Source organism: Hippopotamus amphibius, chromosome 8, assembly GCF_030028045.1.
Source record: "Hippopotamus amphibius kiboko isolate mHipAmp2 chromosome 8, mHipAmp2.hap2, whole genome shotgun sequence".
Lineage (NCBI taxonomy): Eukaryota > Metazoa > Chordata > Mammalia > Artiodactyla > Hippopotamidae > Hippopotamus > Hippopotamus amphibius.
The window spans coordinates 58562127-58576108 of NC_080193.1; the positions used below are offsets into that span (position 1 = coordinate 58562127).

The 13982-nt window shown below is 32.5% G+C and overlaps 1 protein-coding gene across 1 annotated transcript in view; it reads right to left on the reverse strand.

Annotated features, from left to right (window-relative positions):
• LRP1B (LDL receptor related protein 1B) overlaps positions 1-13982 on the reverse strand; it is a 1778947-nt gene that overhangs the window by 620294 nt on the left and 1144671 nt on the right. The window contains exon 22 of the mRNA XM_057745031.1: positions 2824-3024. Within this exon, the coding sequence (XP_057601014.1) occupies positions 2824-3024 (201 nt within the window). The remainder of the gene's footprint in view (positions 1-2823; positions 3025-13982) is intronic.

A 13982-nucleotide genomic window follows, 5' to 3' on the forward strand; every position in this document is an offset into this window, starting at 1 on the left:
CCCCAACACTCCTTAGTGCCTTTCCTGTAGCATATTCCAGCCTTTAAAAAGTTTCTCATCTTTTGTTTTTGTGCAGCTGATTTCAATTCATGTTGCACACTCTTCCCTATTGCAATAGTTATTACTGGAAAAAATTTACCATTATCACTTTAACTAGTGCCCAGTTTTATCTTTGACATCCCTTTATAACAAAAATCAACAGTTAACTCCCTTCTTGAATGATTAAAATCTCTTCCTATTTGTTTCTTAAGTGCATATCTCTTTCCTTTGAAATCATTTAAAATTTCCCTGAAAAGATAATCTCTTCACTAGGATGAAATTTATCTTCTTGAGCTCTCCTTTTTTAAAATTTTATAGATCAGATTTATCTGGAGAAAACAAACAACCCTACTACCCAAAGGATGGAAATTTACATCTCAAGACATCTCCCAAGTATTAAGTCTACAGAGTATAAGTCATTTTTATAAATGTATATGTATTGAGGAGCAGGATATGAATCAATCCCTGTTTTTGTTTCAACAGGGGGTTGGATAGAGTAGAGGGAAAAACAGCTATTCTACATACAGCTATATGAAAGAAGTTGACATGAAGAGGGCAAACCCTACGTTTTCACGATCTATAGCAAATGGTTTAAAAAACCCTTTCAACTTTGGCTATCTCTCTCTAAAAGCCACTTCTTAGCTACTAGCCAATTCATGCCAATTATTTAAATTAATTCATTTGGTATATCTTTCATGTCCACTGGGTAAATGATTCATTATGCCATTGCTGCAGCACTCAAACCAATACCCCTGCCCGGCTGGACAGGGCTTAACCTAGGATTGATGGGAAAATGACTTGAAAACAGAAACCGATGTGTCATTTCTCTGAAGGAACCAAATATTGCTGACCATCTACAAACTGACAGTACAAAGGCGCACATAAAAGCACCTTTTAGAGAAAAGAAAGGCTTCTGCAATTCAGTCCCTTGACCAGTGATTGTTTTTGTTTTTCATTGTTCTAATTCTTCCTCAGGTTTGCCTCATAAAGGACAGAGTATGTGAGTTCAGTATTCTACAGTGCTGCAATCAGGATAAAAACGTCTTCATCTTCTCTGGTACTTCCACATCCAGATTTACTGTGACCTTTCCTACTCTCTGTAATCATTTAAAATCTTTGAGCAAGGCTTCTTAGCCAATGAGTATAGTATCTTGATAAGCAAGAACAGATTTGCAGTCTTGAAGTAGACAGAGAAATGAATTCAGGAGAAATCCCCTTTACTCTTTTGTTTTTCCAATGCAGGGAGCAGAGGATAGGAAAATAAGGCTGCATTTTCTTATGATTGTCTTCATTTTTCTTAGTGACTGTATTTTCTCTTCTTTGCCTTTTATTTACTTCATTTAACCCAAAGGGTAAAGAAAAGGTAGAAGAGCACTAATTTATTTCAACACCTGCAGGGCATGTGCACCGTGATTTCCTAATAGATATCATCATCTCCATTTTTGTTATGAGGAAACTGACAATCCCAGAAATTAAGCCACCTGCCTAGGTGACTTAAAGTAATTAAATAATAGAACTTAAACTTGTCAAAAACTCATTTTTATCAATAATAACACACTTTCAATTTTAAGACTGTTGATAGTTTCCTTCTTATAGAATTGCTCTTACAAACTTTATGAGCAATTCTCATATATTGTAATGTAAGAGATCTTTCCACCCACCAAAATACTCCATCAGGGAGAACAAGCTGGGAGAAAAAGAAATGGATACAGATAAACTAAGTCTGTCATCCTTTATTTGTAATTTTTTTAAATTTAATTTTAGGGCTTTTGTTTGTGTAAATGTTAGCATTACTGAAGGAAGACTGTTGCATTTACTGTTTCAAGATTATTTTACAGAATCACAGACTCTCGGGAAGAAAGGATGTTTTATTACATAAACTTAAAAAATAATAACAGTCTTTTTTTATATCACTCAGTATGCTATTAATGCTCAATTCAGATCAAAATATGATAACTTTAGGCTTAAATGTAGTTGTCTCTCCTATTTCCAATCAGGCAGCTTCATCATTTCCTAAAGTCATTTTCTCACAGCCTCAAGTCATCTCATTATTGTTCTTATCGTTCTGTAAACTCTTCTTCATTTCTCTATTGATGTCACCTTCAGTATTATCTAGAAAACATATTTTTAAAATCCCCTTGCTAAATCTCTGATGTCCCCACAGAGAAGGAAATGTAATTGCTTTAAATGTGCTGGTGGCATAAGGAGATGACTAGTGAAAAGTGATTTCAAAGCTCAAAAGCTATCAGATTGAAATCATCATTTTAATGAGATAAAGCATACTAAAGAAAGCTACTGTATGATAACTAGAATCTTCTGAGAAAATTATATAAAATCGAGTAATATTCTATTGATTCCATTATCCAGTTTCTTCGTTTCCTCTTTCTAAAAAAGGTTTCTATTGTAATGATCAGAAGTCCTGACAAAATCCATTGGGTGGTAGTAAACTTCATCCCATATTTTAATAATAACGGAATCTTCTGCTCGGAGCGACTCACTGACAGAATATAATCAATTCAATTGTGGGAACAGCACTGACTATTGAGAGATCTAAATGATGTACACAGCTGTACAAATGTTAAATTAGTTGGATACAGGGTTGCCTTTTCTGTTTCATTTTTAGAAATTTCTGATCATATTTAATTTTTTAAAGTAGGGTTCAACTCTAAAAGTTACATTTAAAAGGAATGACTAAAAGGAACAAATGCTATATAATAAGTATCAGCGACTGGACTAAAAAGTTCTAGTCTCCAGAGAGAAAAAATGCAGTGAAACGTGCAATACCACAGAGGTCGCCTTCGTCAGACCCATCGGGACAATCCCTTCTCCCATTGCAGAGTTTCTCTGGCTGCAGGCAGACTGAAGTGTCATTAGCACAAGGGTACTTGGGTGGCCCACACAAGAAACTGTCACAGTCATCTTCATCTGATTGATCTTCGCAATCAATATCTCCGTCACATACCCAGGCCTTGTTGATGCATCTCCCTTAAGAAAACAGAAACAACATGTATCTGATTTTTGTAATTAAGTCACTGTAACAATGAGTGGTCACTGTCTTCAGTCAGGGGCAGAACAACTTGCTATTAGCAAGAAATCTATTTGCTGATAGTTTAACAATTTATTTTCATGACAGCATTTGAGTAGCTCTTGTCCTGGTTGTTACAGTGTTCTTAGTGTTAAAACCTTGATACTTTCTTTAGTTTCAAGTTATTGCCTTACCCTATTAAAAAAAAAATCTGTAAATAATTGAAAGTTTAATTAGTTTTAAAAGCAAATTTTAAAGATATATTTTTTTACAGTAGTATAAGTCCCTTTCAGATTTATACTAGATATACTTAGATAAATGCTGTCAGTGTCATTTGGGGCTCTAAAATTAAGTAAATGTTTTCTTTTTGAAGGTGAAGATGTCCTTCTATTTACACTTATAATCTTAACACCTCAACCCCTCACATTCAGACTTATGTACATGTCATTTCATAGAAGAATATAAAATGTTACTAAACATCTTAGTAGCTAAGATATATACAAACAAGATTTAGAGAAATATGTTTTTCTTTATTGACTTTGAAAGAAAAAATTAAAATGAGCATTGTTTAGCCAGAATGTTTCAAAAGTAATAACGTGAAATTCCTAGAAAGTGATGGTTATTGTCTATGTAAATTGTTTTTTCATTGCAAATTATTCCTCCTTTTCAGAATATTTGTATTTTTCTTCTAATTAATTATCTTCTCTGAATTATACAATGTAAATGTATAGTGTGAATAAAAAAATGTTCGTAACAATAAATACTAGTTATTGGTTGACTATACCAACATCTTATAAAATGAGTGGGGTGAATAAAAGGGAAATGGAAAAATGTTAGATTGTATATGTCCAAGAGTCATTATGTATTTAAATGTGTTCTTCAAACTTAAGGCTACTGAATTTAAAAAAACAAAATACTGGTGAAAAATGTTTTATATATAGAAATATATTATTCATGCTATTATACGTCAAATAAGAGAAAAACACAAATGATCAGTTTCACAGTTAATATAAACAAATTTGATAATATTCAACATTATTGATTAAAATATTCTTACAATAAAAACAGGTGAACATTTCATTAATGAATCTGAATATAAAGGAAGGAACATTATAAAATTTTGCCTTAACATGATAAATAAAACTAATAATGTTATTATTTTATATTGCCTGGAAATATTATGTAATGGAATTAGACAATAGAAAGAAACGAGGTATAAAGTAGAAAAGAATATCATTACATGCAGTTAATATAATCACATAATTAGGAATCAGTAAAAACTAAATAACAACTGTAAGAAACTAAGAATTCAAAAAATATGTAGCTAGTCTCAAAAATTATACAAAAATCAATACATTTCAAATATACAAAGATAATATAGTAGAAGAAAAGGTTAACCAAAAAATCTACCACAAAACAAAATATTTTGAGTTAAACTACACAAAAGCTGTATATAATTTATATGAAAATTTAAAAGTTTATAAAGAAACTCAAAAGAAGCCTTGAATAAAGATATAGTTTGGTTTGGAGAAGAAGATATATTAATATAAAGGTATTATTTCTCACCAAATTAATACCATCCCAATAAAATAGTAACAATATTATTGTAGTCCTATGAATTTATCCTAAACTTAAGAAAATAAAACTGCAAATTTATCATGAGGCATCTTCTAAAAAAAAGGAGAGGAAGATTGATGAGTAGGAACTATATATGCCATATATTTATAACTGTTTTTAAAGTAACATTGGTTAAATTTTTTCATAACAGGATATCAATAAGCATCAATCATTAAATAGCATAGAGACATCAGAAGTAAAGTCATTTATGTATGTGGTTTTAATATAAAAATTGGCAATTCAAAATAGTAGAGAATATTAATTACAAATAAATAATTACAAAATTATAATGTTAGGATTATTGATGAGACACCCGGATAAAAATTTAAAAAAGGCTGTATCTTTACTTGATACTTATAGCAAAATAAATTCTAGACAGATCAAAGAAGTGTTTTAAAATAACAAGGATAATGCACAAACATTATACAATACAATAACAAAAAATAAAACTTGAAATGGTCATTACACACACAGAAAACATACAGGATAAATTGATAAACATTGTCCACACTGAACAATAAACTCCATCTACAGAATCAGCATAAAGTCAATAAAACAGAAAAAAAATCATATTTGACAAAAAGGGCATATTTCTTTAAAATAGAAAAAGCTCTTATAAATCAATATGGTAAAGATCAATAAACCAATAGAAGTGCAAGGGGCACAATGAATCAATAATGGCTTACAAACATAAGGTGTTCAAAAAATCTTCCAATTAAAAAAGTAAACAAAACAGCAATTTGATAGCATTTTTTTCCTCTCTCAGATTAAGATTAAAAAGTTGTATAAAAGAAAGATAGGTTTGGCAAGGGTGTGAAAAAACAGCCCCAATGTTGAAGGGGCTACAAATTGGGATAATCTCTCTGTAGGGCAATTATTATGAAATCTAGTAAATTAAAAATGTAGCAACTCTTCACCACAGTAATTCTAATTCTAGAATTTTTTTCATTGGTATATTTGCCGAAATGCACAAAGATGCATATACTAGAATGTGTGTTGCTAATTTATATGTATTAGCAAAAGTCTGGTAACAACATAAATTAGCATCGCAAGACTGGTAACATCAATTACAATGCATCCATGCATTGAAATTATACACTTGAGTGAAAAAGAATGAGATAATTCTGCATAAGTAAAAATACAACAATCTCCAAATCATGTTAATAAAAAAGGCCTGTAACTGAGAACGCTGTAGGCTTTCTTTTATGTTAGAAGAGAATTATCTGTTTACCAATATCTGTGACTATATTTCCACACATATAGCAATATAAGCCCATGCATAGGCTTGTCTCTACATGAATTCTTTCTGGAGGGCTATGCAGGAAATAGTTAAAAGCGATTGCTTTCGCTGAGGAAGACTTGAGGTACCTGGAATAGGAGACAGATGGATTTTTCACTGAATCCTTTTGTGTTATTTTATTTTCCTTCCACTATATTTCTGCATAACTTTTCAGAAAAATACTAGCTCATTTTAGAATGATAAAGATGAAACATATACACATATGCCACAAAGTCTGATAGTTTCTACAGATACAGGTATTACTCTGTGCCTAGACTTTCCTAGAGAGTTTAGGTAATATAAGAAAGTCATAGGACCCATTTCCTGTCACCAAGGAGTTTATAATCTAGTTAGCAAGACAAGATCAATGCATAATACATATTTGTAGTCTAAAATATGACATCCTGTACTTAAGCATTAAATGGTATGGGATCACCTATAAGTACAATAGAATAAAGGGAGAGTTCAAGAATAATATAGTAATTTCCAATTTTAGTTTGGTAAATCAAGATGCAAATTCCATTTGTTTTCCCCTCAGACTTCACAATCCATCATGACATTCTTAACCACTGACTCCAGAATAACCTTAGAATTGTTTCAACAAACCCATCCATAAATCACCATCAATCTTTTAGAGTCATAATAGCAGTAAAACCTATTTGCCATCCCTGATCCAAATGCTGCTTGTAAAAGGTAAAGAAAAATCTTATGCAAATGACTAATAACTTTAACATAGCTTGTTAACAGAGATATGAATAAAAATGAATACATAGCTTAGATAAAATCTGCAAGTTTCAATAGCTCTCTCCTCCCACTGATTTTTCAGGGGATGTTTGAAACTTAATTGCTTTCCCTTTCTTGTTTGGTTTTAATTTTTATAAAAATGTAGATAAGAGGGTACACCAGGTACAATAAGTTTAGTTAAATTTCTATTTCATGACCATTAATTGGATAAAACCCAAAAGCAAATGACTTTAGTAAATGTGCTTAAAGATTGTTGATTTTTACTTGATTTATATCGACAAATCCTTACATAGTCAAATCACTGGACATAACATAATAAAAAATAAAACAAGTATTACAACTTTCCTTGTTTAAGCTACTTCCTTTATATATTTGAAACTCAGGTCAAATTAGTATTTTCAAAACAAAGTAAAGATTAATAGAACTAAAATGTGTTACAGAAATTATATATATCCAATATCTAAAAAAACAAAATCTTTAAAAATAACTTTTTAAAAAATTGTGTACAAATAACCAAGTAAACCAAGTTCAAATTGTCTGTCATAATTCTTCTTTAAAGAGATACCACATGCTAAAAAAAAATGTTGTTTTATTATCAAGTTGAGCTCTACATAATATTTTCTGATTTATTTATAAAGATGTTTTCAACTTGACCCTTACGTGTGTGTGTAAAACACACTCTTGTGGGAATTGTAGTTTTGTGCTTTAAGCAAGGAGAATAAGAATGTCCAAGCAACAACAGCAGCAACAACAAACAGAAATAGCAAAAATCAGTGTGTTAGCATCATAGCAGCTACTGCAATCACTTACACACACACACACACACACACACACACACACTCTCACACACTCTCTCTCATATACACACACTCAGGACTTTGTAAGGACTATTTTGATTTGTGTAATCTTGAAATACACAAGTTAGGTTAAAAGTCAGTACGAAGTCAACATCTACAGGAAAACTAAGAGTTCTTAGGAATTCCTAGAAAATGTGCTGCTTTCCTCAAATAAATGTATGCGATCGCTTCCAGAGTTTCTCTTCTCTCTGTTAAACTGTTTTGGCTATTTTTTTAAAAATAGATTTATTAATTAGTAAACTGTTTGACTTTCTTTTGTCTTAATGAAAGACAACATGCTGTAACAGGACAATTTCTGTTCTGGGATATGACTGGCAGTTAATATCTAGGATATGGGTATGAAGAGAAGTGAATCTTTGAAAAAATCCAAATGGATTTACTTAATAATATGATTTTTTTGAATATTGGTTTCTGAAATGCAATCTTTCTTTTAATTTTTACACTACTAACCTTTAATACCACATACACAGTTTTTCTCTAACAGTGTTTTTGGCTTCAATTTGATTCAGCAAATATTTATTGAGTATTTTGTGCTTGTCTAGCTATTGAGCACTAGAGAAAAATGGGAAACACAAATTCCTGACCTTGTGGAACAAAAAGTCTAGTAGTGACAAACGTTCTATAAAAAAGGATAAGATAAAAGCCATATAACCATCACAGAGTGCTATGGAATTTCAAGGAGCTAGAAAATATGTATGCTTGAAAGGCTGAGAGCAAGCTTTACTAAGATGTTATTTGGAAAGGGGTTTTGAAGAGTGGCAGTGAATATTAGATATGGACACAAGAAAAAAGGCATTTCATATAAACAGCTGTCTTATGTGTATTGTCTTAACATTCAAATATACACCCTCTGCAAAAGAAAAAGCAAGTAAAGGGAAGAAGAGAAAACAATTTAATAATGTGGTACTTACTCCTGCTACTCAGTGGGAATGTATCGGGGCATAGATGGTGAAAGTAAATCAACTCTTCCTTAATTTGGTCTGTCTTCCATTTCTGAGTGAATCCACTATAAAATTATATTTTGCATATTTATTCTTTATTTTATGCTAAATATTATTTTAATAATATAGTTTTATGTACAAATTTTCATCAAAACTGTATATACAGAACCAGGTATACTGAGTTTTGCGGATGATTTTCAGTGGTGATCTTGAACATACGCAACTTTAACTTTGTTGAATCTAACCCACATATAAGATGCAACTCCTATACAAATGCATAGGCAGAGAAAGGGTAGAACTTGCTCCAGAGGTAATAACAAAGCAGTTGGGGGCTACAGTTCATGAAATGTTGATTGCTTATTCAAGGAGTGTCTCCTAATCTTACAACAGAGAACCAACAAAAGATTTTGAGAAAGTCTGTGCCCAGATCTCAGCTTATGAAGTAAGGGAAAGCTAAAGAGATGTGTAGAATGGATTGAAGATGATAATTGTCAGGGATAAAAATAGTAGACCACACAAAGGTCTGAGTGAGAAATAACACAGGCTTAACCTTAAGCTCTGATGTGTGAGTTGAAAGAACAGAATGGGTGCTGTTAGAGAAACTGTAGCAGTAGCATCAGTAGGACCTGCAAAATTATTACACACTAGAAGTGTCAAAGGGAGTTCTCCTTTAAATTCAAATGTTTAGGAGAATGAAGATGTTTCTAACAGAAATAGAGGACAGAGGAAGAATTTCTGGCTTTGGGGAGAAAGCGGAATGTTGAGCATAGCAATGGAAAAAATAGGTTTGAAGCATGGTGTACATATCAGTGGCAGAAATTCAGGAGGCACTTACCTGGAGGTGACGGTTGAAACTTTGGGAACAGAAGAGTTTGCTATGGACACCTTGCAGAAAGATGAGAAGGGGCAAAATAAAGAAATTAAGAGAAAAATCTATGCCATGTCTGAGATGGATTACGTATTCAATGGATATTTTTAAAATAAGAATAAGGGATAGGCAAAGGGGAAAAGGGTAAGGGAAGGTGAAATAAAAATAGAAATCTAAATGTTGAGTGGAGAGAAGACAACTCAATATGAGATTTCATAAGGAAAAGTTTCAAGGAGAGGACGTGTTGGAGAGAAAGGTCAAGTATTACAGAGTAAGAAGTCACTGTGCAGTATTAATAATCAAAGGTATTGTTGATTAAGTTCATACTGTGTTCTAGGCACGTTTTGTACATTCTATTGGCTATCATTATTAGTATCATCTCTATTTTATAGATCAGAAAGTTGACCCTTAGAGAGGTTTAGTAATTTATGTTAACTCATAGTTACTGAGTGGCAGAGTAGGACTCAAGACTGAGAAAAAGATGCAGTGAAAAATCACTCCTGGTGACCACTGAAACAGCAATTTCCATCAAAGGTAGGCAGAGGATGTTAGAAGCAAAAGGGAAAGGAATGAACAAGAGAAAAGACATCGAGGTACACTACACAAGGTGATTTATAGAAGGGAAGGAAGAAGACAGGAAAAGCTAATAAAATCAAATATTGTTGAGGTTATTATGCTAGGTATATTTATAAAGAGAAAGAAAACTTAGTGTAGAGAAAGAAATTGAAGACATAAGCAAGAAAAGTGACCAAAATCCCACAGGATGTAGGAGGTTACAAGATCAATAGCTAAAGAAGAGCCATTCTGGGCAAAATGGAGGATATTTCTTACTTTAGATACAGGACTGAAGGGGTAAAAGAGTTAGTATACAGCAAAGTGTTTAAAATTGCCACCGGGAGGAATCAAAAGAATAATGTACAAGGTTTATAAGAAGCCATATGCAAAATTTTTATTAGCTTCAGAGCACATAGACGATGAAGAGCTCACCGTGCTATTCCATCAGAAATAAGACAAATATCATATAATATCACTTATATGTGGAATCTTAAAAAAGTGATACAAATGAATTTATTCACAAAACAGAAACAGACTCACAGACTTCGAAAACAAACTTGTGATTACCAAAGGGGACAAGTAGGGGGGAGGAATAAATTAGGAGGCTGGGATTAACATATACACACTACTATATATAAAATAAATAATCAACAAGGATCTACTGTATAGCACCAGGAACACTATTCAATATTCTGCAATAACCTATATGGGAAAAGAATCTGTGTGTGTGTGTGTGTGTGTGTGTGTGTGTGTGTGTGTATGAATCACTTTGCTGTACACCTGAAACTAACACAACATTGTAAATCAACTATACTCCAATATAAAAAAATTAAAAATAATAAAAAATAAAAATGAAATTTAAAGATAAAATTTTTTAAAAATAAAGTATTCCACAGGGTGAGTTACAGGAAGGAAAAAAAGAAGTGCTGTATTTAGAAATTTTTCATATACAATCCATTATATAATTATAACAAAATCACTATTTCATTGTAGGATAATTTTGGTTCTAATTATCCAGATTAATTTTTAACATGGATTAAACTCACCATTTCACTTTTTATTTACTGTTATAACAACGGAGGAAGGACAAAAAAATCCACCTAAACACAGAAAAGAACACTTTGCCGTGCACACAAGCCCACAATGGATTTTCATTCCATGAGAGGCTCAGAACAGGGGATGACGTTGACGAAGCCACTGTCAGAGTTAAATCCCCACGTGTGCCAGTTAATTTTGTTACATTCCTTTGCTAAAGACCACTTCATCCTTAACTCTTAACCCCACCCTGGGACCTGACTTGAAAAGGTATGCTGCTTTTTCCAGTGGAATCTAGGGTGAAAGGTTAGGTGTCAGCACTCATCTATCACCTCTCTTGGAAAGACAGTCAGTCACGAGGGGAAGCTGCAAGTATGACACCTTCTCACTCTTTTCCCCTAGCCATCCTTTCAGCCACTCAAAGACAGATGCTGACAACAGTTTTCTGTGAATCCTTCTAGAAATACTGTTATGATAGAAAAGAATACACTTTGTTTTCTTTTTATTTAAACAATATTACATATTACGCCCACTATTATGTTCACTGACTTTTCACTCAACACTTAATCACAGGGAAATGTCCATGTCAGTGTATTACTTTTTAAAATTGTTGCAAGGTATTCTATCAAATGGATAGACTATGATCCTAATTTCTATCTGGTGCCCTATTTTGGTCTATTGAGGTTGTTTGCAACATTTAGTTATTGAAAACAATTTAGTGGCAAACAGCATATGAATAGACACTCTGCATCGGATGTCATTAGGGAAATGCAAATTAAACCAACAATACTACTATAAACCTATTAGAATGACACAAATCCAAAACACCGATACACTCAAATACTGGAGAGAATATGGAGCAACAGAAATTCCTCATTCATTTCCGGTGGGAATGCACAATTGTACAGCCACTTTGGAAGACGGTATGGCAGTTTCTTATGAAACCAAACATATTCGTACCATATGATCCAGCAACCACACCTTGGTATTTACCCAAATGAGTTGAAAATATACGTCCACACAAAAACCTATACACAAATGTTTATAGCCACTTCATTCATAATTGCCAAAAGTTGGAGGCAACCAAGATGTCTTCCAGTAGGTTGAATGAATAAATAAACTGTGGTACAACCAGACAATGGAATATTATTCAATGCTAAAAAGAATAAAAAGCCATGAAAAGACATGGAGGAAACCTAAATGCATGTTATTAAGTGAAAGAAGCTAATCTGAAAAGCTGTATACTATATGATTCCAGCTATATGACATTGTGGAAAAGGCAAGACTATGGAGACACTAAAAAGATCAGTGGTTTCTAGGGTTTGGAGGGAATGCGGGATGACAGAGCACAGAGGATTTTTAGGGCAGTGAAACTATTCTGTATGATACTATGGTAGTACATATTATTAAATATTTGTCAAAATCCATAGTTTGTACAACATCAAGATTGAACTCTAACGTAAACTATGGAATTTGGGTGATAAGGATGTATCAGTGTATGAATATAGAGTCACTGATTGTAACAAATATACCACTCCGTTGTGGGATGTTGATAGTGAAGGAGGCTATGTGTGTAGGGGTAACAGGGAGTATATGGAAATTTCTGTTCTGCTCAATTTTGCTGTGAATTTAACACTGCTCTAAAAACAAAATCCACTTAGAAAAAAAAGGCTTTCACAGAAAATTTATTGTGTAGAACATTCTATTTCATTCAGTTATAATTAAATATATGTATTATGATTTATTAATCCATTATTTTGAAGTGTGATTTTAGTTTTCAAATGCATTGCTTTCTAACCTTTTTGATGCTGATTTCTAATTTGATTTTTGTGTATAGAGAAAGTTTTCTGTAACATCAATTAATTGAAAATTTTAGGACTTCTTGGAACCTAACATATGGTCAAGTTTGAAAATACCTTATGTGAGTTTGGTGTGCATGTAACGGTCTCAATGTATCTATTGGCTTAAGGTTATCAAATGCATTATTTGAATCTTTTTTTTTTTTTTTTTTAAGTAACAGAGTAACAGTTTATTAAGAGAGTACAACAGCTTCTGGCACAGACACCAGAAGAGGGTAAACAAAGACCCGCAAACAGGCTAGAAGTCCCATGATTATATACCTTTTTTCTAGGAGTTAATTAGCTCATGAGATTCAGAATTTCTCCTCGCGAGTTCATATTCAGATAATTATCAAAGAGCTTTACAATTCAGTGCGTGCCTCCCTACACCTGTTAACCATTACTCTAGTTCTGTGTACGTGATCAGGAGAAAGGGTCATAAATTCCAAGACATATGAAATGTATACAACTGGGCCCATAAATTTTCCTAACTTGGTGTTTTTTCTGCTTAAGCTTATGAACATCATCTCTAACAATTTAAATGAATATCTTTGTACATATCGCACCTCAAACGCATTAAACATACTTGTATGAAAAGGTCTTAGAGGTGGAATTGTGAGTGAAAGTGTATTCGCATCTTAAACAGTGATACATTTTGCCAAAGGGCCTACCATAGAGGTTCATTGATGTTCTCTGACATCCAAGTGATTAACAATCATCAATTTGATAATGAAAAAAATGCAATCCCACCACAGATTTGACTTTCTCTGATGGGTGAGGTTGATTGTCTTCTCACATGTTTAAGAGCCTTTTCTGTTTCTTTTTTTGTGAAATTTGCCCACTTTTATATGGATTGTTAGTCTTTTTAAAAACGAAACTGAAGAGCTATTTTGTATCAGGGCATCTAATTATTTATAATCTTTGTTGCAAATATTTCCCCAAGCTTATTCTATGTTAACTATTTTTTTTCAGTTTCGGACTGTTCTTGCTTTAAAAGAGAGGAGGATGTTATTTCATGGTGAATTATTCCTTTAATATATTTCTGGATTTGATCATATTTTATCTAGAATAATTGCAGTAATGGTCATCAGAGAGACAGTTTGTAATTTTTGTGTGTACGGGAGGTACTAACTTTTGGGGTTGGGAAATCAACATTATGTTGCTTAAAAGCTTTTATTTCTTTC